We start from the raw sequence: 23,676 nt of genomic DNA, 5'->3' as shown, positions 1-23,676 counted from the left end.
GTACCTATTTATCTACTTCCACTTGACGTGCTTTCGAACTGCTACGTGGGCAGGAGCTAGGACCAAACAACGGGAGCTCACACCGTCGCGGGGATTCGAACCACCAACCTTCTGATTGGCAAGCCCTAGGTTCTGTGGTTTAGACCACAGCGCCACCCAAGCCCTATTTGGAGGAGACCCATTAAAATTAATGAATTTAAGTTAGTCATGGTCATTAATTCAATGAGTCTATTCGTGAGTTACCCACTGCCTTGCAGGACATCATCGGAAGAAAAAAAGGCTATACAAATCTGAATGGAGTGCCTAAGGCAGTTCAATGACGCCTTGTATGCCTCCTTCTGGCAACTGCAGCCAAGTTGCTGCCAAACGTATTGCTCTGTTTTCCTTAGGACCACATTAGTGAGGCTTAGTCATCTGTGCAGCCCAGGACCGCCATACATGCTGCCCAGGCTTTTGTGCAGCAAAAACAATGTGGGAGGCAGTAGTATGGGTAGGCAAACTAAGGCCCAGGGGCCGGATCCGGCCCAATCGCCTTCTAAATCCAGCCCGCAAACGGTCTGGGAATCAGCATGTTTTTACTTGAGTAGAATGTGTCCTTTTATTTAAAATTTATCTCTGGGTTATTTGTGGGGCATAGGAATTTGTTCATTCCACCCCCCAAAAAATAGTCCGGCCTCCCACAAGGTCTGAGGGACAGTGGACCGGCCCCCTGCTGGAAAAGTTTGCTGACCCCCTGAGTTAAGAGTTACCAGTCTCTGCAGCCACAGGGAGGCACTGTGATTCTCCAGTGGTTTGACTTCACTCTCAGAGGTGAACTCTGTGGTCTCTTGAGACAGACGGATGCTAACAGCAACTATTCTGAGTAGACAACCGTTGAACCAGGTTTTCTCCCCACCCCATGTGTAGTACAGCTACCTTAGTTTCTTGATGTCACATTGATAGTTTCTTGATGTCACTATGATGTTTCCCTATCAATGGCAGCCATTTGAGGGTGAGTTGTGTGTACAGTATGTTACAGAAGTGGCAGAGTTTGTGGTGACCTGTTAGGCATAGTATGTCCTACTGCTCTAACATAATATAATAAATAAATATGGGAGCAGACTTCATATGTGTAATTTGCATTTGCTGAGTTACCAGCTGAGAGCTAGACTTCAAATTCCTTTGTTGTTTATCTCATATACACGTATGAAAGTAATTAAGCAATTAAGGACCTCTGATCCTTGTGACCTCTGATCCTTATGCAATGAAGCGCATACAGGTTCTCTGGTAAACAGGTTTGCTTAAGAAAATGGCGACAAATGCAAAGGCTGCCTTTTTGCTTTTCTTAGGAATGAGCTTTGTGCAAAACAGCAATTCAGGTAAGAGAACATGGAAGCCTAGTTTTTTTTCAAATAGGTAGCTTACATTTTTTTGGCTGTTTGGCTTTATGGATTGTAATTGGTTCTGCTTACAATGGGCAAACACATTACAATCCAAACTTTCCTGCCTGTGTTGCAAATATATGTTAAAATGTATTAAAATCATAACAGTATGATTGCTAGATAATTCACCTGCTGTTCAGTTCTGTATGTCAGGGAGGATATCCCTTAAGAGTTTTGCCTAGAGTCTCTTAGCAAGTTGTTGTTTTTTTTAAGGCAGGGAATTGGCCCTCATTATTAATGGATCATTTATTTCAACAACATTTGGGACATTCAGTGTAACATCTCCCCCTGCCCAAACATGTTTAGCTCTTTAACAATGTAAAGCATAAGCTGGCAAGGGGAGGGCTTACATATAGAGAAAATTGATGTAAAAACCTGCACTTCGGCAGAGATGATGCCAAATGTGTGTGCAAATGTCTAAGAGCATAAGGAGATGCTACACAATAGTGCGTTGTTAAATGCAAAGCCCTTTTATGTTTTTCTGCTAGTTGACAGCTGCAATATTGTGGCAGAAAGCAATATTTTGCTGGTGGTTTCTAGCATGGCATGTGTTGCTCAGAAAACATTTTCCTTGTATGCAATTAGATAATGAACTGAAGCTTGACCAGGCCCTGCTCTCTGTCAACAATTACCTTCCTGAACGAATTGCTGCTTTCTATGTCTCTGAAGCCTGCTACAAAGTAAGTAAAAAAAAGGGCATCACTGAGAAAATAAGGGCTGTGCCATCTGTAATAATGTGTGGGGAATCAGCTGAGTTTAGGGAGGGTGAGGGTTGGTGGTATTGCAGAATTGGATAGCTGCTTGATCACAGAGCATCTAGTGTTTCTGTGAAGCACTACAAATAACCGCAGGCTTGCAGCCCACAGATCAGGCTAGTTATTTCAAATCAATATGGGATTTCTCAACTCCTCACCAGATAGTATACGAACATAATAAAGACCTTCCTGGATTCAGTTAATGGCTCATTAGCATACCATTTTTCACCCTTTTGTTAAGTAACACACACACGCAAGGTGATAAACTAACCTTTAGCCATTTAGCCAATGTCTCAGGAGGGTGGGAAAAGTGAGAAAGGGGCAGTACTTGTTCATTTCAAAGCCTCTCCCTTCCTTACAAGAAATAATATTTTTTATTTTAAAAAACAACAGATTCCCAGTAGGCAGTTAGTTCTTCTAGCTCCAGAATTTACCCAGCGCTCCCCAAAAGTCAGCACACTTCTGCTACGCATTAAGGACAAATGGGTATATTTTCCTCCCTCCTCTTTCCACTTCTAATGCTGGTTAACTGAACCTGGCAATCTTTTTGTCTGCCTCCTGTACCAGCAATAGCTTGAATAGACTTTACTAGAAACTGGATTTGCATGCATTGACCTTTACACAGTCTGAATCTGAGATGAGGCCAGTATCAGGCTTGTACTAAAGTCATGCAAGATTTATCATGATGGAAAATCTCATGTCATTTTAAAGTTATGCCAATGATCTACAGAGATAAACCACAGCATAAGATCAGATTCACACACGTCTGCTCGCAAATTGCCTTGAAACTTGAATAAACATATATAAAAGGCAATTCATAAATTAATAAAAATGATAGTAGCAGGGCTTATTTTTCAGCTGTGAACTTTCCGGAACTCACCTCTGGCACATCTCAGGTGGGCTCCATTGCTATTATAAGAGAACAAGGGAGTTCCGACACCCTTTTTTCAATAGAAAAATAGTACTGGTTAGTAGTACATACTAAAAATGGAGGAGAGAGAAGAAATTAGTCTACTGGAAGGAGGAGGATATTAAGGTTAAAAAGCCACAAACATCTCCCTGCTTTAGGCAGGAAGACCTCAGGAGAGAGGAAGGAGACCACATTTTTCTTTTTCTCACCCAGAACTGGTTGCAATTGAGTTATCCAGTTGAGGCCTGGCTGACATCCCTGAAATAAAGCCCTTCAGTTTATATTCTCTCTCTCTTTCTCTCTCTGTGTGTTTCAGGAATGTAGGGAAAGACAAATGCGTCTATCTTATTGTGCCAAGCTAGCTGGAGCCCTGAACACCTGTTAAGGCCTGTGGATACATTGCAACAGTTGGCCTCCTTGTTTTGATAACAAAATAGAGTTCCTCAGATCCACTCTATTCTAGATAGTTTGCTGGCATTCAGATTAATATCCCTTCAGCACAGCCTGCTTCCCCTCAGCTAGATTACTTTCCCCATTGGGGTCTTAAATCATAAAAGACGCGTCTGTTTATTCCCTTGTTTCTTTAGTGTCTGCCTCAGCCTCTCCTCACGGTTTCACCGGCTTCCATGGGAGCGCCTTCAAACACAAGCGTGACGGTTAGTTCCCGCTTTGCTCTCATAGTCACAATATTTGCAGAAGCAGATGCGGTTGCCCCTGTTTGCAGGTAAATCGTGCACAGATGCATTTCAGGGGGGCGGTTCTGAGAGAAAATGGTGGGAACTAAAGGCCACTTCACAAACTCAGGGGAATCATGAGGCGAAACCTTTCCTGTACTGTATAATTTCAGTGTTACTCAAAATGATACTTCATGGCAAAAACCTTACACGCAGAATGATACAATATCAGGGAGAAGTTGTTTATGGGCTTCTGTGAGTCTACCTGAGAGGATTACTGTACTTTTCCTTGTATATGACTAGGGTTTTTTTACTTAAAAATTATGTGAAAAACTGGGGGTTGTCTTATACACGGATAGTGAATGGTGGGGATTTCTTAAATTGGAGTCCCTAAGAATAGGGGGCATCTTATACATGGAAAAATACAGTATATTCTCTGCTGCTGAGTATACAGAGAAGGGTGTTTTATTTGTTCCTAAGGCAGGCCAGAGGTCTGGGAGAACTTTTGCAATTTGCTTATCCAAAGTCTGGAAATCAAATTCTACTGGGGGTACAACTTGGAAACAGATTGGGTGTTTAGTGGCCATATCTACAAACCAGAGGTGATTGGACACTCCCTTCAGATTCTTGTAGTTTCTCTCAGTTTTTTTGTCTGTGACTTAGAGATAAGCAGTTGGTTGCATGAACTGGGGCCTTTTTGCATTGCAAAAGTCTCTCACATACCCCCAATCCCCCTTGGCCTATTGTTCCCCATTCTAGGATAATGTGGCATCCAGCCGGGTGAGGTGAGAAAAGGCTCACCTATTTGTCTTTATGGCAACAGGAGGTGAACAGTACTTAACAGGCCAGATAAGGCTACAGTCATACCTTGGGATAAATACGCTTCAGGTTGAACGCTTTTGGGTTGCGCTCCGCGGCGACCCGGAAGTAATGGAGCGTGTTACTTCTGTGTTTCACTGCTCGTGAATGCACAGACGGTCAAAATGATGTCAGTTTACAGAATATATGCATAACTTAAGTGAAAAACAAATAACGCTTGTAAGCTTTAATGAAGCTCTGTAAAAATGAAATGCTAGAATTTGAGTGAAATAAGATTTAATTTATAAATAATAATAGGTGAGATTTCAGAAATGTGTAAGAAATTAAGAAGGGAAGGAGTACCAGCCAAGTTGAGGGAAGTAAAAAAAAAAAAGAGAGAGAGATTGGATGTAAAATTTTTTATGAATTGTATCAATTTGTTTTATTTGTAAATTGAATAAAAATTATATATATATATAAAAACAAAAACAAAATGATGTCTCGTGCATGCGCGGAAACAGCGAAACGTGACCCGCTCACGCGCAGATGCGCTGTCGCATCTTACATCCCGTTCGGGATGCGAACGGGACTCCGGAATGGATCCTGTTCGCATCCCGAGGTACCACCGTATTACCCTACAAATAAACTGGCTGATTGATTCAGGGGGCATTTTCTGCTAGACTCTAAATTCCACTGGATGCAGAATCACAGGCCTGGAAGGAACTCATCCAGACAGACCCCCAAGAACAACAAAAAACCTTTAACAGTACTTTACCTTTATTTTCCGCTTCACACACAGGGGAGTGATGAGGCGAAAACTTTCCTGTACTGTATAATTTCAATGTTACTCAAAATGATACTTCATGGCAAAAACCTTACAGCCAGGATGATAGCATATTGGGGAGAAGTTGTTTATGGGCTTCTGTGAGTCTTCCTGAGAGGATTACTGTACTTTTCCTTGTATATGACTAGGGTTTCTTTACTTAAAAATTATGTGAATTTTTGTATAAGACAACTGGGGGTTGTCTTATACTTGGATAGTGAATGGTGGGGATTTCTTAAACTGGAGTCCCTAAAAATAGGGGGCATCTTATACATGGAAAAATACAGTATATTCTCTGCTGCTGAGTATACAGAGAAGGGTGTTTTATTTGTTCCTAAGGCAGGCCAGAGGTCTGGGAGAACCTTTGAAATTTGCTTATCCAAAGTCTGGAAATCAAATTCTACTGGGGGTACAACTTGGAAACAGATTGGGTGTTTAGTGGCCATATCTACAAACCAGAGGTGATTGGACACTCCCTTCAGATTCTTGTAGTTTCTCTTAGTTTTTTTGTCTGTGACTTAGAGATAAGCAGTTGGTTGCATGAACTGGGCCTTTTTGCATTGCAAAAGTCTCTCACATCCTCCCAATCCTCCTTGGCCTATTGTTCCCCATTCTAGGATAATGTGGCATCCAGCCAGGTGAGGTGAGAAAAGGCTCACCTATTTGTCTTTACCCCTTCATGGATCACTGCCTTGCCGTGGCGAAGGGGCTTGAAGAACTCAGAGAAGCTATGAACTATGCCGAGCAGGGCACCCAAGATGAACAGGTCATAGTGGAGAGTTTGGACCAAACGTGATCCACCTGGAGCAGGAACCGGCAAGCCACTCCAGTATCCCTGCCAAGAAAACTCCATGGACAAAGACAACAGGCATATAAAAGATATGACGCTGGAAGATGAGCCCCTCAGGTCGGAAGGCGTCCAACATGCTACTGGGGAAGAGCGGAGGACAAGTACAAGTAGATCCAGAGCTGATGAAGCGGCTGGGCCAAAGCCGAAAGGACGCTCAGTTGCGGATATGCATGGAAGCGAAAGGAAAGTCCAATGCTGTAAAGAAAAATATTGCATAGGAACCTGGAATGTAAGAACCATGAACCTGGGTAAGTTGGATGTGGTCAAAAATGAGATGGCAAGAATAAACATTGACATCCTGGGCATCAGTGAACTAAAATGGACGGGAATGGGCGAATTCAGTTCGGATGACTATCATATCTACTACTGTGGGCAAGAAACCCGTAAAAGAAATGGAGTGGCCCTCATAGTCAACAAAAGAGTGGCGAAAGCTGTACTGGGATGCAATCTCAAAAATGATAGAATGATCTCGATACGAATCCAAGGCAGACCTTTTAACATCACAGTAATCCAAGTTTATGCACCAACTACTGGTGCTGAAGAAACTGAAATTGACCAATTCTATGAAGACTTACAACACCTTATAGAAGTGACACCAAAGAAGGATGTTCTTCTCATTATAGGGGATTGGAATGCTAAAGTAGGGAATCAAGAGATAAAAGGAACAACTGGCAAATTTGGTCTTGGAATTCAAAACGAAGCAGGGCAAAGGCTAATAGAGTTCTGTCAAGAGAACAAGCTGGTCATCACAAACACTCTTTTCCAACAACACAAGAGACGACTCTACACATGGACATCACCAGATGGGCAGCATCGAAATCAGATTGATTATATTCTCTGCAGCCAAAGATGGAGAAGCTCTATACAGTCAGCAAAAACAAGACCTGGAGCTGACTGTGGCTCAGATCATCAGCTTCTTATAGCAAAATTCAAGCTTAAACTGAAGAAAGTAGGAAAAACCACTGGGCCGGTAAGATACAATCTAAACCAAATCCCTTATGAATACACAGTGGAAGTGAGGAACAGGTTTAAGGATTTAGAATTGCTGGACAGAGTGCCTGAAGAACTATGGATGGAGGCTCGAAACATTATACAGGAGGCAGCAACGAAAACCATCCCAGTGAAAAGGAAATGCAAGAAAGCAAAGTGGCTGTCCAATGAGGCCTTACAAATAGCGGAGGAGAGAAGGCAAGCAAAATGCGAGGGAGATAGAGAAAGATACAGGAAATTGAATGCAGAATTCCAAAAAATAGCTAGAAGAGACAAGAAGGCCTTCTTAAATGAGCAATGCAAAGAAATAGAGGAAAACAACAGAATGGGAAGAACCAGAGATCTGTTCAAGAAAATTGGAGATATGAAAGGAACATTTCGTTCAAAGATTACCATAATAAAGGACAAAAGTGGTAAGGACCTAACAGAAGCAGAAGACATCAAGAAGAGGTGGCAAGAATACACAGAGGAACTATACCAGAAAGATATGGATGTCTCGTACACCCCAGGTAGTGTGGTTGCTGACCTTGAGCCAGACATCCTAGAGAGTGAAGTCAAATGGGCCTTAGAAAGCATTGCAAATAACAAGGCCAGTGGAAGTGATGGTATTCCAGCTGAACTATTTAAAATTTTAAAAGATGATGCTGTTAAGGTGCTACACTCAATATGCCAGCAAGTTTGGAAAACTCAGCAGTGGCCAGAAGATTGGAGAAGGTCAGTCTACATCCCAATCCCAAAGAAGGGCAGTGCTAAAGAATGCTCCAACTACCGCACAATTGCACTCATTTCACACGCTAGCAAGGTTATGCTTAAAATTATTCAAGGAAGGCTCAAGCAGTATGTGGACCGAGAACTCCCAGAAGTGCAAGCTGGATTTAGAAGAGGCAGGGGAACCAGAGACCAAATTGCAAACATGCGCTGGATTATGGAGAAAGCTAGAGAGTTCCAGAAAGACATCTACTTCTGCTTCATTGACTATGCAAAAGCCTTTGACTGTGTCGATCACAGCAAACTATGGCAAGTTCTTAAAGAAATGGGAGTGCCTGATCACCTCATCTGCCTCCTGAGAAATCTCTATGTGGGACAAGAAGCTACAGTTAGAACTGGATATGGAACAACTGATTGGTTCAAAATTGGGAAAGGAGTACGACAAGGCTGTATTTTGTCTCCCTGCTTATTTAACTTATATGCAGAATTCATCATGCGAAAGGCTGGGCTGGATGAATCCCTAGCCGGAATTAAGATTGCTGGAAGAAATATCAACAACCTCAGATATGCAGATGACACAACCTTGATGGCAGAAAGTGAGGAGGAATTAAAAAACCTTTTATTGAGGGTGAAAGAGGAGAGCACAAAATATGGTCTGAAGCTCAACATCAAAAAAACGAAGATCATGGCCACTGGTCCCATCACCTCCTGGCAAATAGAAGGGGAGGAAATGGAGGCAGTGAGAGATTTTACTTTCTTGGGCTCCATGATCACTGCAGATGGTGACAGCAGCCACGAAATTAAGAGACGCCTGCTTCTTGGGAGGAAAGCAATGGCAAACCTAGATAGCATTTTAAAAAGTAGAGACATCACCTTGCCAACAAAGGTCCGTATAGTAAAAGCTATGGTTTTCCCAGTAGTGATGTATGGAAGTGAGAGCTGGACCATAAAGAAGGCTGATCGCCGAAGAATTGACGCTTTTGAATTATGGTGCTGGAGGAGACTCTTGAGAGTCCCATGGACTGCAAGAAGATCAAACGCATCCATTCTTAAGGAAATCAGCCCTGAGTGCTCACTGGAAGGACAGATCGTGAAGCTGAGGCTCCAATACTTTGGCCACCTCATGAGAAGAGAAGACTCACTGGAAAAGACCCTGATGTTGGGAAAGATGGAGGGCACAAGGAGAAGAGGACGACAGAGGACGAGATGGTTAGACAGTGTTCTCGAAGCTACAGACATGAATCTGACCAAACTGCGGGTGGCAGTGGAAGACAGAAGTGCCTGGCGTGCTCTGGTCCATGGGGTCACGAAGAGTCGGACACGACTGAACGACTAAACAACAACAATTTGTCTTTATGGCAACAGGAGGTCAACAGTACTTAACTGGCCAGATAAGGCTATTACCCTACAATTAAACTGGCTGATTGATTCAGGGGGCATCATCTGCTTGATTCTAAATTCCACTGGATGCAGAATCCCAGGCCTGGAAGGAACTCATCCAGACAGACCCCCAACAACAACAAAAAATTTTAACAGTACATTACCTTTATTTTCCTACTTGCAACCTCTAACCTGCCTTAACACTTATACAACTAACACCACACCTGACATGCTAGTGTTTTAATTAATATATCAGAGAGAGAGATCAGAAATCTGCTTATACACAATATAGACAAACAGAAATACAAAGGCTAAAACATTTGCCAGGCTCAGTGCCAAAGTTCCAAAATAAGTGTGCTGATGTCTTGGAGTTCACTCTCTGCTCAAGAGAGTGAATTTGGGCTTCATGGCTCAAAACCTTGCTCAAGAAGGTAATTTTGAAATGGTCTCTAGAAGCATTAGCTTTCTCTTGCCAGGTATCACATGAATTTAAGAGCAACATATCATCTCCAAAATCAATGGTAAAATCCTTTCCTCAGCCCCGGGAACAATTTTAAAGCAAAAGTCCTGTCAGAACTGATCGCATTACCATATACTGTATTTTTCCGTGTATAAGACTATATCCCTCCCAAATTTTTAAAGTTGAAAATTGAGGGTTGTCTTATACACGGAATGTTGCAATTACCGTATTTTTTGATCTATAAGACTCACTTTTTCCCTCCTAAAAAGTAAGGGGAAATGTGTGTGCGTCTTATGGAGCGAATGCAGGCTGCGCAGCTATCCCACAAGCCACAACAGCAAGAGGGATTGCTGCTTTCACTGCACAGCGATCCCTCTTGCTGTTCTGGCTTTTGAGATTCAGAATATTTTTTTTCTTGTTTTCCTCCTCCAAAAACTAGGTGCGTCTTGTGGTCTGGTGCGTCTTATAGAGCGAAAAATACGGTAATTATTTTTTAATTTGGGGCTCAAAAAATACATTTGGGGCCGTCTTAAACATGGGGGTGTCTTATACATGGAAAAATACGGTATATCTTTTCATAGTAATCAGTCAGGCCAAATTCAGATTGAGAAATGAAAGACAACTAGGGTAGAGTGTCTGCAGTATAATACTTTTGCAGGAACAAATAATAAATTGGTTAGCCTTTTAAAAATGCTACAAGACTAACATAGCTATCACTCTGGAAGATTTTGCAGCATCAAGGACTTGGTACTCCTTAGAGCTAAGCGAAAGCTGTGAATAGGGATTGACAGGATTTAGTTGCAGCCTCCTTCCCCAACTCCTCCTTTCACTGGGCCTACTGTGAATGGAACCAACTTTGGCTACAATCTGAAGAATAAATTCTGGGGCTAAAGCCATAGGATTTGGGGTTCAGTCTGGTTGCCCCTTTCTGCTTGAATATGGCAGAGTCCCAATAACTATCATGGTCTTCTATAATCAGTTCTATAGTCAGCAGTATCAGGGGGTCAGTTCAGTGTCAAAGGATGGGAAGAAAAATTGAAGCTGACCCTAGTGTGAAAAATGAAGATTGATATTGGTATCGTGACCTCTGGCATTGCATAATAGGACTTTTATCCCTCCACCTTCTTCCTTTCCCCCCCTTGCTTGAATGAACTGGGATGATTTACTGATGCTGTCTTAAAATGGGACAGTAGTACCGAGGGAGAAGCTGACTCTCCCCTGCCCTCATCTGAAAACCACTGCCCTCCTCATACCCTTTGGCTGTTCTTTGGTTGAACTTCAGTGCTGTGAGTGTAGCGACTGGCAGATGGTTCCTAATTTAAAATGTGCTGCCTGACATCAGCTCCAAATTTGCGTCGCTGTCAGATTTTTTATGTTCCCTCAAGTTTGTCCTTTCATGTCCTTCCCCCTTGATAAGCAAGACAATGCATTTCCTGTCCTTTCTGCTATTCTCATATTTTAGTGAATTATATTAATTTTGATCCATTTGTCTTTGGCTTTCTTCTCTCTTTGCTGCACACCATTCTATTTTCACTAATCTGTAAGGTAGATTTGAATCTTCTCTCTCTTTATACATGCATTTTTTTAAAAAAAACCAACAGAAATGTTCTTGGGGTACATCTGATGGAGCTCTTTGATGCTTGACGTTAAGCCTGTGAAAATAGTTTAAGATAAGAAAATATACATTTGTGTGTCCTGTTTCCACAGTATTGTGTTTCTGGTTTTTCAGGAGAAATGTGTAAGAAGTAAAAGAGCCAGCAGATGTATCACTGAAATGTCATTGGTTTCAAAATATTTTAAATTGTATATATGTTTTAAGGCTACAATTTGTCCCTTTGGGAATACAGTTTCAATAAGGTGTGTTACAGTGGGCTCTCATCAAATTGTATTTCCCAGATATTATCTGGGATATCAACTGTTGAGGCCTACACCTCACAAAGGATATTGTAAAGCTGGAAAAGGTGCCGAAGGGGGCAACCAAAAAAAAGGTCTGGAGCATCTCTCCTTTATGGAAATGTTTCAAGATTTGGTCCTTTTTAGTTTAGGAAAAAGGCTATCCATCCATGGCTTCTAGCCATCATGGCCATCATGGCTATGTTCAACCTCCACCATTAAAGGCCTCTGAATAACAGTTGCTCCCCATTTATTCTTTCTGATTTGTTCTTGTGCATTTTTGTTTAGTTGGAGAGCATTATATGGAGAACAAGGCCGGTTCTTGCTAACTGTCAAGCCCATCAAGAATACAACTGAAGTCTCTTGTACATTAACTGTGGAGAAAGATCCTGAGAATGGTTACATCCGTAAGTATCCAAAACATTGTTAAATCACTTTACATAGGGAAGGGACTGATGTGTTACAAATATGTTTACCGATAAGAGTTTAAATTGATGTGTATTTCAGTGAAAAGTTCATCTGGGCCTACTGAGCTTCCAAGAGTTTGTTTCAAGTTGTGTTATTCATGTGCTGTAAAAAAATCATGTCCCGTGTTTCATTATGAGTCTAAGGCAGCTAACAATTTTAAATTAATGATCAAAGGCAGTTATTTTTGGTTAGATGTCGGTTCCATTATCTTGGCATGCTGACTTTGGGTTGCATTGGAATTTATAGAGTGTTTTGTTGGTGCTTAATGGCAGATTGTGAGCCAAACCCTCTGCATTGCAGGTTGATCAGCTGTAGCTGAGATCACTTTTTGGGACCTCAAACACAATAACTAACAGTACAGGGCATGAGTCCACACCTCTCTTGTGCTTTGCTGATTGTCAGCCAAGCATGGCTCAGAGCAGGTGAGGCTCCATTGCCTTTGCTACAGTTGGTCCTTGTTAGCATCTCTTGGGTTCTGCCCGTCAAACTAGATTTACTGAAGAGGAACATAATGTCAGTGCTGGATGTTGCCCTGACTTTGCCACCCCTTGTTCGTTCTTCATCTGGCACTCTCTCTCCTCATCGGAGAGTTCTTGTAATGCAAGGCAAGATACACTAAAGTACCAAAAGGCAATCCGTTTCCAGCGTTTTGTCACTGACAGATGCAGTTGTCATTTTCCCGCTGCAGGAAAATCTTTCTTTCCTAACCCTTAATTTTGGAAGTGATTGCAGAAAGTTACCAATGTTCCTATCATTCACAGGATTAGAAACGTAAGAACTAAAACCAGGTGATTCCACCCCCATTGAGGAAGTAAGATAATGTATCTTTCCTAAGAGATTGGGGAGTAACAAAGCAGTCTGGAGAATGCTTCAATATGTGTCCAGGTAGTGACTCATCACTGCTTGAAAAACCTCTCTAAATTCTGTTAAGCCAAAATATGGTGATTTGTGATTGGAAGCAGCATACGGGAAAATTTGCAAAACCATTTAAACATACTAATGCAAAGTTCAGCGTAGTTGATTTGATTGCATAAAAAGAAAACTGAAGTCCTTAATTTAAGGGCAAGGTTATACACGGAGAAATGTTTCATGGTGCCATTCTGATGGCCTAAAGTCAAGAGTTATTGGTGGCGGAATAACCACAGGGATGGTGGATTGAATGGATGAACCACAGGGATGGAGGAGCAACTAATAATGATGCTGTTTCTTAAAATATGTAATCCCTTATGCTTTTAATTAGGGTCACAACATAGACTGCAATCCTAACCCCCCCTTACCTGGAAATAAGTCCCAGTGAAGTCAGTAGAATTTCCTTCTCTTTAAATAATATATTTTATTGATTTTCGAGAAACATGGAAAAGTACAAACAGGAAAAATGAAAGGAACATACAGAGAATAATACCCCCAAAGTAGTTTCCCCGCCCCACTTTCCTAGAACAACATGGATTATAAAAAGACCAGGAGTTGCCAAAATATTTTTACTGTTCACAAAATAAAATTGACCAGATACTAGAATTTACTGGTGAGTAGACATAGTTTAGGATTGCAGCCTAAATCCTTACTATATGTACTCAAGTATAATGTGCCATCAAATCTAATGTACACCTTATTTTTTACAATGTGCTTTGGCCAAAAAAGGTGAGCATTAAATTTGAGTAAATGCGGTATATGATGATTTAAAAATGGGGCTGTACTACTATATTGTACAACTGTATTGCATGTTACAAGAAATGCAATAACAATATCCAGTCCTTTCACAGATCTGCAATTCAAGGGATATCTTAGTGGGCAGGGGGACAGATAAACCATGGCAGATTAAACTGGCTTTAAACTTTAGGTATGCAGTGGAAATATGGTTGTGTTAATGCATGATACTAAATTGCGAATTTGCACCTGTGAAAACTGAGAACAGGAACTAATTAAAGGCCAATTGAGGGGTAATTTATCCATATTGTTATGGCCATTTTAAATAGAAGGAGGCGGCTTCTAATTAAAGGCCCAATGCCCCTGGGCTGGGTGGCAATAGTGATTTAAGTGAGGGGAAATCACTACACTTGAGGTCTGAAAAAAGGAGTATGGAATAGGGTTAGGGTCAGTGCTTTTTCCCTTGAGAAATAGGTTCCGGTTAGTACTCACTGTGAAGTTGTTACGGTAACAACCAGTCATACGATCATAGAATTGGAAGGGACCCTGAGGATCATCTAGTCCAACCCCCTGCAATGCAGGAATACGCAGATGTCCCATACAGGGATCGAACCTGCAACCTTGGCATTATCAGCACCACACTCTAACCAACTGAGCCATCTTGTCAGGGAAGTGCCACACTTTTTAACAACAACAAAAAAGAGATGCCGGTAGTATGTACCTTGGGTACCCCCTGGGAAAAAGCACTGGTTACAATTGCTTAGCAATGACAATGTCTGAATTTACTGTAAAACTGTCCTGCTTTTTTCGCTTTTCTCTTCATTTTCCTGAACTGTCAGTCAGTATTATTTGCCCACTGAGCATGTTAAATTCTCATTCCGCTGCTGCTGTTGTTTTGTTCTTCCCTTAGGATCCCCTCTCCCCATTTGTTTTGTGCTACTCGGATTCTCCCAAGCCTACTGTGCACGGATAGTATTGTTTTGCTATATAAGGTCCAGTACCCTTTGAGAATTTAGTTCACTGTTAACTGAATTTTATATTTTTTTATATCATGTGTCAGGAACCTTTGGCCCTCCAGATGTTGCCATCAGCCCCAGCAATCATGGGAGTTGTTGTTTAGCAACATCTGGAGGCCAAAGGTTCCCCACACATGATTTATATTATTTAGATCAGTGTTTCCCAAACTTAGGTCTCCAGCAGTTTTTGGACTGACTACAACTCCCATCATCCTTAGCTAGCTGAACCAGTGGTCAGGGATGATGAGAGCTGTAGTCCAAAAAGAGCTGGAGACCCACGTTTGGGAAACCCTGATTTAGACAGTCATAAGGATATCCCCCACTTATTTTAAATCAGTAAGCAAATATTGGGTTTTGTGCCTATTCATCAATTAACTCCCCTGGACATATTACAAAAAATTAAACAGCAATGTGTTGTTTTAAACATTTGGGTACGGATAAGGTGACTTCCCGAAAAATGTATGGGTACAATAACTTCCTTTCTTCCTTTATAAAGAACATTCCCATTGATAGCTATTAAAAAAATGAACTTCCTCAAATTCTTTCAAGTTTACTTCTTGCTACCTATGCCGCCCAGTAGAGGGAGCCACACACCTCCCAAAAACAACATGCAGCTCTGGGGAAAGTATGTGTCCTCAGCTGTTGTCCTTTGGGAGCCCCTCACTGCTAAAAGCAGAACTGGGGGGAGTTACAATGGCATTCTTCCTAGCATGCTGGTACAATTTGGGTGAAGAATAGAAGAGAGAATGAATTATGGTGTAAAAGAGTAATAATTTATATAATGCTTCAGAATGTTTAAGAGCAGGGGTTTCAGGCTTGTCAGATTTGCTAGAACCTAAAGATCTACCAACTTCAGGTGCAAAAAACTTACAGGTAGAATTAACGAAGTACCCTTGAGCATATTCTGAGTCTAGGATTCCAACCCCCCTGCCTGGACCAGTACTGAACATACCGTATTTCCTCCTGTATAAGAGGCCCCCTATTTTGTGGGACTCAAAAAATAATAAAAAATGGGGCGAGATGGCCAAGAGTTGTTGAGCTTTTTTTGGGGAGGATTTCCAAAAGTTGTTGAGTTGCATATTCTTTTGTAGTAAAAAAACCTTGTCTTATACATGGAAAAGTACGGTTGTTTATTAGTCCTTTCACATGTAACTCCATTGCTGGTTGGCTTTCTTGATTTCAACAGCCTTGTTTAGGTCAAAAGAGAGCTGTTTTCTATTGTTTAAATAACTGGGCTTCAGAAACCCTTGCTGATTTCCTGCAGATCACCAGAGATCTTTCAGTGGATCCCAATCAACCTGGAACTAACTGAGCTCCCCCACCCCACCCATTCTATTTTTATTCCATCTTTCCTCCTCGGAGTTCAAGGTGATTCTGTGAAATAGTCATCAGTTGCTGGACTGATAAAATAGGTATCTTACAAAGGAGGAAAGCTGGTTTATATTTGATATCAAATTTTGCATTGTGATTGGTTCAAGGCAACGGCAGATGTATTGTCTCCTTTGTGGAGATGTAAACTTATCACAGAGACATGAAAAACATTTCCATTCTGGCAGCTGTAACAGGCAGGAGGTCTCGGGCCATTTTCTTTGTGAACAAGATTATGTGTCATAAAGCTGTCAGGAGCCGGTTCTAATTTGACAGTTTGTTGGCTCTGGAGACTGCAAGACGATGCACATTGGAGATGGGGATATCTTACAGATGCCACAATATCTTTGCGGATGGCACTGATAAAAGGCGGGTGAATTTTATGGGCAAGTGAAATTGTCCTTGCAAAGAAATAAAGCCGTTTTCTGTTCTTTGACAGTAGTATGTCACCCGACACACTGTGGGGCAACAAAGCTGCCTCAGGGTTTAGAGCAGTCTTAATTTCATGTTGGAATCAAGCTATAGATTGTCGTTTCATCAATTCTTTCTGAAAATTAGGGTTGTAAATTTAATCAGTAGATTATAACATGCAGTCCAGCATTTCAGATGAAAACATGGTTTCTCTCTTGTGTAACACCCATGTCCTCTCACCAAGAAATGTGGCTTGAACCCATTTCTCCACCTATTCTTCAATGGTCAGTCCTGAGCTGGTTTCTGAGAGCCAAACTAGCCATGACAAGGGAGATTTGCCACTCAGAAGCAGCTACACCTCCAGTTTCTAGTTTGGATTGAGGTTACAGCACTGGTTGATGGCTTCTAATTCCTCCCCCACCCCTTGCCCAATATTTTCCTAACTGTAAATCTCCTTCTCTCAGAACTGGCACTAGCTACTGGGGCAAAAGATGCGAGGAGAGGACAGAGAAAGGATTCTATATCGTAGAAGTCTTTTTACCTCCATGGTAAATAGCAACTTCAGGGAGGAATTGTGGAAATGGTGGAAGTGAAAGGTTTAACAGTGCCGCAGCCTCAGTCCAAATCTCTCTCTCTCTCTCTCTCTCTCTCTCTCTCTCTCTCTCTCTCTCTCTCTCTCTTTGTGTGTAGCTACTTCCTGTTGAAGAAGTCATAAGATCTGCCCAAGATCTCTTCTGTTGTGTGTTGTTCAGCCCTATGGGCTTAATATACTGTCCATAGTGCCAAGGAAATTTTAATTTCACAATTTGATGCAATTTGATTTATTTCTGACTCTATCCCATGGGCTCAAAGTAGGTTATAGCAGTTTTCTTTCCTAAATGTAAATTGTTCTGTGCAAAAGGGCCTCACAATCTAAGTAAATCAAGTTGTTGGGGGGTAAAAGAGGCCAATTTTAAAAAAAGAACATTGTAAGCTTAAAATCACATGCTGTAATTTGGCAGCATTTCATATACTGATATGCAGTTATGAGAAAATAGAATAGAAAAAGCAAATAGGACACATTTCTTGTTAATGTGCATGTCTATTGTCAAGATGCATAACCCCTTCAGATTTTAAATTACAGACTCTGGGACTGAAATATGAAGAATGTCAAGTGTAAAAACTCTTACTAGTGTTTTTTGTTTTAATTAAAAAACCAGCTTCTGTCCTAAAGGCAATAGAAAGACAAAATTTTGTGTGGAGTACTTTACTATGGATAGGTACTTAAAAATCATATCATGGATAATCACTGGGGAACCAGGAATATATTGTATTAGTCAACTAAAGCTTTAGTTGACTGACTGGCGAGTGCACATTTTAATCAGCAGGGTTAAAAGTTAGCAGCATGCTCATTTTGAAGTTATTTTGGTTCTGGTCTGTTACTGTAACAGGGAGTGATAACAGTATTAAAGATGGTGGTCTAATAGTGAGTGGCAGCTTTTGTTCATTACATTGTGTTGGGCATTTTGCCAATGCAAGAACCAATTTAATGAATCCATGTATTGGTTAAAATCCATTAAATTGGTGATCAGTGACATATTTGACATTCAATTTAAGATTTATTTAGATGATTGTTCATAGTATCATGTTTCACTGTGTTCTGGCTGAGTTGCCTCCTTCCTTTTTTTGTAATCTCAGATGAATACAGAATAAGAGGGCTAGTCAGAGCAGCCTTTTCCTGCAGGGGGCAGGCTGACCATATGAGACTCCAGGCAGTTGCTAACCTAGAAAAGGCAACATGTACATGCAAACTCTCTTAATTTGGCTCAGAACTGCTTGGGTTAGGCTTCAGGTTCCACGTAAAATAGAGCTAGAGAGCCTGTGGCCCTCCAGAGGTGGAAAGACTACACCTCCCATCATCCCTCACCGTTAGCTGGGCTTCCTGGGCTGATGGGAGATGGAATTCAAAAACATCTGGAGGGCCACAGGTTCCCCACCCCTGATGTGTACAGTATAAACAGAGAACAGCTGAGAAGTGGGCCCTTGGCTGGTCTTGCATTCCTGGCAGGTGACCAGCCTGCCACCCTGTGGAACTGGTCCTGATGTTAGGAGCCAACATGTCCAGGTTTTAACTGAAGGTGGAGCTGCTTGCCTGCTTGTGGGTGTAAACAGTTCTCCCAATATTAAAACCACATAAGGCTGAGAGAAATGAGTGCAGGGACAAGGTGTTTGCTGTTGTATTCAGGGTAGCTGCCAGTGGTTGGAATCAGCCTACTCTTGTTCTGCATCCTAAATGATTACATACCCTCCAACATTTCTCTGATGACGACGACAACAACAACAACAACAATAATAATTATAATGTAATTATTTATACCCTGCCCATCTTACTGGGTTGCCCCAGCCACTCTGAGCAGCTGCCAACATATATAAAAACATAATGAAACATGAAACATTAAAAGACTTCCCTATACAGGGCTGCCTTCAGATGCCCTGTAAATGTTGTATAGTTATTTATCTCCTTGGCTTGGGGGGGGGGGGGTCCCATAACTCCTTACCCCCCAACATTTCTTTGATGAAAATAGGGACATCCTAAGGAGAAGTAGAACATTCTGGGATCAAATCAGAAACTGGGACAGCTTCTGTAAATATGGGACTGTCCCTGGAAAATACGGACATTTGGAGGGTTTGCGATTAACTCCAATGTTATTTGTGCAATGATCAGGCCAATCTGTTCCTCAAGCCAGGAGACTGCCAGGATTATAGCCACTGTTCTCTTTCCCTGCAACAATACAGACAGACACTCTGCTATGAGCTGCACAGAAGTATTAAAGGCACCTAGCTAAGAAAGCAGGAGACATCTTTTCTCTCCATGTAAATCCTTTTAAACTATGAATTCTGATGCCATAGAAGAGACCTCTTTGACCCAGTGCCCTGCTTATCACATCTACTGGTTAGCTGAGCCCTCCTCCCTTTATAAGAACACTTTAGCCCTTATCCATGTAGGTTAACTTAAGCGTCTGCAAGGGGGAGGGGATGTCCATTTATTTAATTATACTTGGCCCATGTGAGGCAACTGGGGTAAGGCGAGTTCATGGCCTTGCTTTGCAGAGGAGTTCATTTTGTTCTCACAACAAGTTTATACTATTAAGCTGGCACATCCGGTCAATATCTAATTTAGCGCAGCAGGCAAAGCTTGCTGACAAGCCTGATGACAAATGTGGTCCTTGCAGGCAAGTAGCAAAAAGAGACAAAAGGCAACAGGGCTGCCAAAGGATTAACTGCTTAAAACCCCATTTGTTTTTTTCTTGAATATTTGTTCAGCTGGTTGACTTGAAAGATAAGCCAACTTTAAGGTCATACTGCAATAAAAAATGTCTAGTAAGCACCTGTTACCAGCAGTGTGGCATATGTAATGCCGTCTCGGACAGAGTTAAATTCAGAGAGAAAATAATAAAGGGAGCATCTGAAACTAAGCAAAACGTATGTACCAGCCATTGATTTCACTGCTTAAGTGACTCCCCATAAGAATCAAAGAACAACAAGCTGGGGATTCCCCACCCACCCAAATTTAATGTTGAAGGTACCAGTTGCAGCATTTTGAGCAATTGCATGAGGTCTTTCATCTGCAAAGCCAGGTTCACAATGCACACCAGGAAATCAAAAATTGGCTTGGCAAGTGAGTCCTATCCTTTTCCTTAAGTGTCAGCCAGCTTAGGCACATAATAGTTCTAGTACATTTATCTTGCTCTCTGCTCTTCCTTTGTCTTACAAAAATATGATAAATATGTTAAAAAACAGTTGCAGAACTGCTCCACGACGTGTGTGTGTGTGTGTGTGTGTGTGTGTGTTGTCCTGTACTTATAAGGGGAGTGAATGAGAAGTGCTGAACAATATCTTTCTAGAATTCAAACTAGGCTCTGGAACCAAGTTGTGGCTCAAGTTAAGACTTGTACTACTCCCTATCCCCATGTGTATCCATATGTGTTTGTCTTTGGGATATTCTCTTTTCACTACCATGCCAACCCTGGGCACCCTCAATGTATTTTTCATTTGCTATAGCTCATGCCCCTTTTCAGCAGATGCCATTGCTTTATGTCTGCTATTTAAAAGGGGGCAATAATGCAGGTGCTGATACATGCATGTGCCATGTCATTCATGCTATTGCAGGGGGTTGGGCTAGATGACCCTTGGGGTGCCTCCCAGCTCTATAATTCTGTGATTCTGGGCTGGATTAAAGCAACAGTAGCCTGTGGCCAGGTGCTTCTGGAAACTTGCAGGAAGGGCCTGTGGGTGATGCTTTCCCCCTGTGGTTTTTATCCCTACCACCTGTTGTTTAGAAATACAGTGCATCTCTCTATGGAAATCCTATTCTCAGCTTTCATGATTAATGAATAAATGCATGCTTAATCCTCCAGCGAAAATATACGAATAGCCTCTCTTGCCAAGTCCAAAAGTGGCTTTCTTTTTTCATTGGCAGCCTAGCTAGATGAGTGCCAGATCATAAGCAGGACATGAAGGTCATAAGCAGGACGTGGAGTAGTTTGACCCAGAGAACAGAGGCCAGCCTCTGGCAACTGTTTAGGAAGGTCTCCAGCTTTGACAGTGCACTTGGGGGGGGGGGGGGCTCTCTCTGTTAGTGGGCTTATCAAGTGGTGATGATGTGCACAAATGCTCTGAGCAATGATAGGCAGCCTGGTCTAGCCACCATCTAATTTCCCCACAGTGCTCCAGAATGAACTACATTGTGCTAAGTTGGAAACAATAATTTGTAACAGCAGACTTTAGGATAAGGTTAAGCAGGATAGGCTGCCTTCCCTCCGCGCCAGACAATGGCCATTTGCATCTTTTACAATAAGTGTGTAATGTAACATATTTTTCAGCTTAGGAACTCAGAAGGGCTTTACATTTTGGAATGAGGGAGAAGGTTAGGGATGACCTTCATTACAGACCTTCCAAGTGTCCCTATTTTCCAGGGACAGTCCCAGATTTACAGAAGCCATTCTGGTTTCTGATTTGACCCTGGAATGTCCCGCTTTTCCTTAGGACGTCCCTATTTTCAACGGAGAAATGTTGGAGGGTATGGAGTTATCCAACTCCTGAGTCATCTGAAGGCAGTCCTGTATAGGGAGATTTTTAAATGTTTAACCTTTTATTATGTTTTTATATACAGTGGTACCTCGGGTTACATACGCCTCAGGTTATGTACGCTTCAGGTTACAGACTCTGCTAACCCGGAAATAGTACCTCGGGTTAAGAACTTTGCTTCAGGATGAGAACAGAAATCACGTGGCGGCGGTGCAGCAGCAGCAGGAGGCCCCATTAGCTAAAGTGGTGCTTCAGGTTAAGAACAGTTTCAGGTTAAGAACGGACCTCCGGAATGAATTAAGTACGTAACCAGAGGTACCACTGTATGTTGGAAGCTGCCCAGAATGGCTGGGGCAACCCAGTCAGATAGGCAGGGTATAAATAATTAAATTATAATTATGGAACAGGACCTTCCTACTTTAATTGGAGAAATGTTGGAGGGCATTTCATTATCATGTTCTTGTTATGTGGTTTTGAGGTTGAGTGTATGGCTAGAGCAATCAAAGCGTTTTTTGGGGGAAATTGTTCTGAAAATGTAACGTGTACCTTTTAAGCATAGGGACACGAGTGGTGCTGTGGGTTAAACCACAGAGCCTAGGACTTGCCGATCAGAAGGTCGGCAGTTCGAATACCCGTGACGGGGTGAGCTCCCGTTGCTTGATCCCTGCTCCTGCCAACCTAGCAGTTCGAAAGCATGTCAAAGTGCAAGTAGATAAATAGGTACCGCTCTGGCGGGAAGGTAAACGGCATTTCCATGTGCTGCTCTGGTTTGCCAGAAGCGGCTTAGTCACGCTGGCCACATGACCCGGAAGCTGTACACCGGCTCCCTCGGCTAATAAAGCGAGATGAGCGCTGCAACCCCAGAGTCGGCCGTGACTGGTCCTAATGGTCAGGGGTCCCTTTACCTTTACCTTTTAAGCATATTCTTTCCTTCACATAATTCTGGGTGCTGTAGTTTACCTCTCACAGAGATACAACTCTCAGCAACCTTTAAGAAACTCCAGTTTCCAGAATTCCTTGGGGGTGTATATGTGTGGAAATGTGTTTCCAATATGCTTTAAAGGTATTGTGTGTGCAGCCTGTGTATACAATTTTTGGATTGGCTTGTTTTCGATCAATGCTTCATTTTAACGGAATCATTTAAAGCAAACAAAAATGGCATCGTCAGTGCTACTACTGGCATAATGGCAAAAGAAAGCTTGATTGCTATCTGCTAGTGGGAAAATCTGAAGCTCAAACCATAGAGGAAGAAGTTGCAGGCAAGTAGCACACAGCTTAATATTTGCTTATTTTCCAGCACCTGAAAGCTCCAAAGTGGGGAAATCAAGGCTTGGAATAAACCTGTTCATAAGCTGGTTGCACCATAGTAACTGGCTTTGAAATATTCCTCATCAAAAATGGCCCATTGTTTGGTTATTCAAGTGTCAAGAACATACAAATGGAAACATAGGGCTGTCAATGACTCATTTTTGAAGAACCGAGTGTGGGGGGGTTGTATTTTGTATGTAAAGAGTGGATGACTCAGGGCTGCTAATCAATGATATTTTGCTATAAGCAGAATTGTAATTGACCAGCCACACTTGAGCCAGGTGGGGCACAGCAGTTTTTAAGCCTGTGCCTCTTGCTATGTTCTCTCCACACAATGCATGTGACGTAACCATGTGGGCAGTGTCGTCTTCACCCTTTCCCTGCTTCTGTGTTTCCACACACAGCAACATTTTGAAAAAAATGGAGTGAGGGCAGCTCAAACCCTGATGGCTCAGTAGTTAAGGGGCTGGAAAGGGATGTCCCAGTCACTTCAGGCCTTCTTCAGCACAAAGCAAGAGGGAGCAACCATGTAGAAATGCTCTCCTCCTTTCCCTGAGAGTTTTGCTGGGGAGTTCAAGGTGGGGTACATAATTCTCCCCCTCTCAATGTTATCCTCACAACAACCCTGTGAGGTAGGTTAGACTGAGAGACTTTGAGTGGCCCAAGGTGAGTTTCATGGATAAGGCCCTACACACCCACCCACCCACACCCACACATCCCTTGGTGGTACGT

General features: G+C 42.1%; 1 protein-coding gene across 3 annotated transcripts in view; it reads left to right on the top strand.

Moving 5' to 3' along the window:
• Positions 1–492: 492 nt before the first annotated feature.
• Positions 493–23,676, top strand: part of LOC310677423 (heparan-alpha-glucosaminide N-acetyltransferase-like) — a 176,090-nt gene continuing 152,906 nt past the window's right edge. Inside the window, exons 1-4 of one of the 3 annotated variants that reach the window (XM_083440432.1) lie at positions 493–1,052; positions 2,007–2,101; positions 3,674–3,810; positions 11,951–12,069. In XM_083440432.1, the coding sequence (XP_083296558.1) occupies positions 3,713–3,810; positions 11,951–12,069 (217 nt within the window). In that variant the 5' untranslated portion in view covers positions 493–1,052; positions 2,007–2,101; positions 3,674–3,712. Of the gene's footprint in view, positions 1,053–1,140; positions 1,359–2,006; positions 2,102–3,673; positions 3,811–11,950; positions 12,070–23,676 lie in introns of those variants that run through there. The other 2 variants (XM_083440431.1, XM_083440433.1) reach the window with 2 other exon arrangements.

Source organism: Podarcis tiliguerta (genome assembly GCF_965153285.1).
Source record: "Podarcis tiliguerta genome assembly, chromosome: 5".
NCBI classification, from domain to species: Eukaryota; Metazoa; Chordata; class Lepidosauria; order Squamata; family Lacertidae; genus Podarcis; species Podarcis tiliguerta.
Note: the sequence above shows the minus strand (reverse complement) of the source record. Positions and strands in the feature narration are given on the sequence as shown.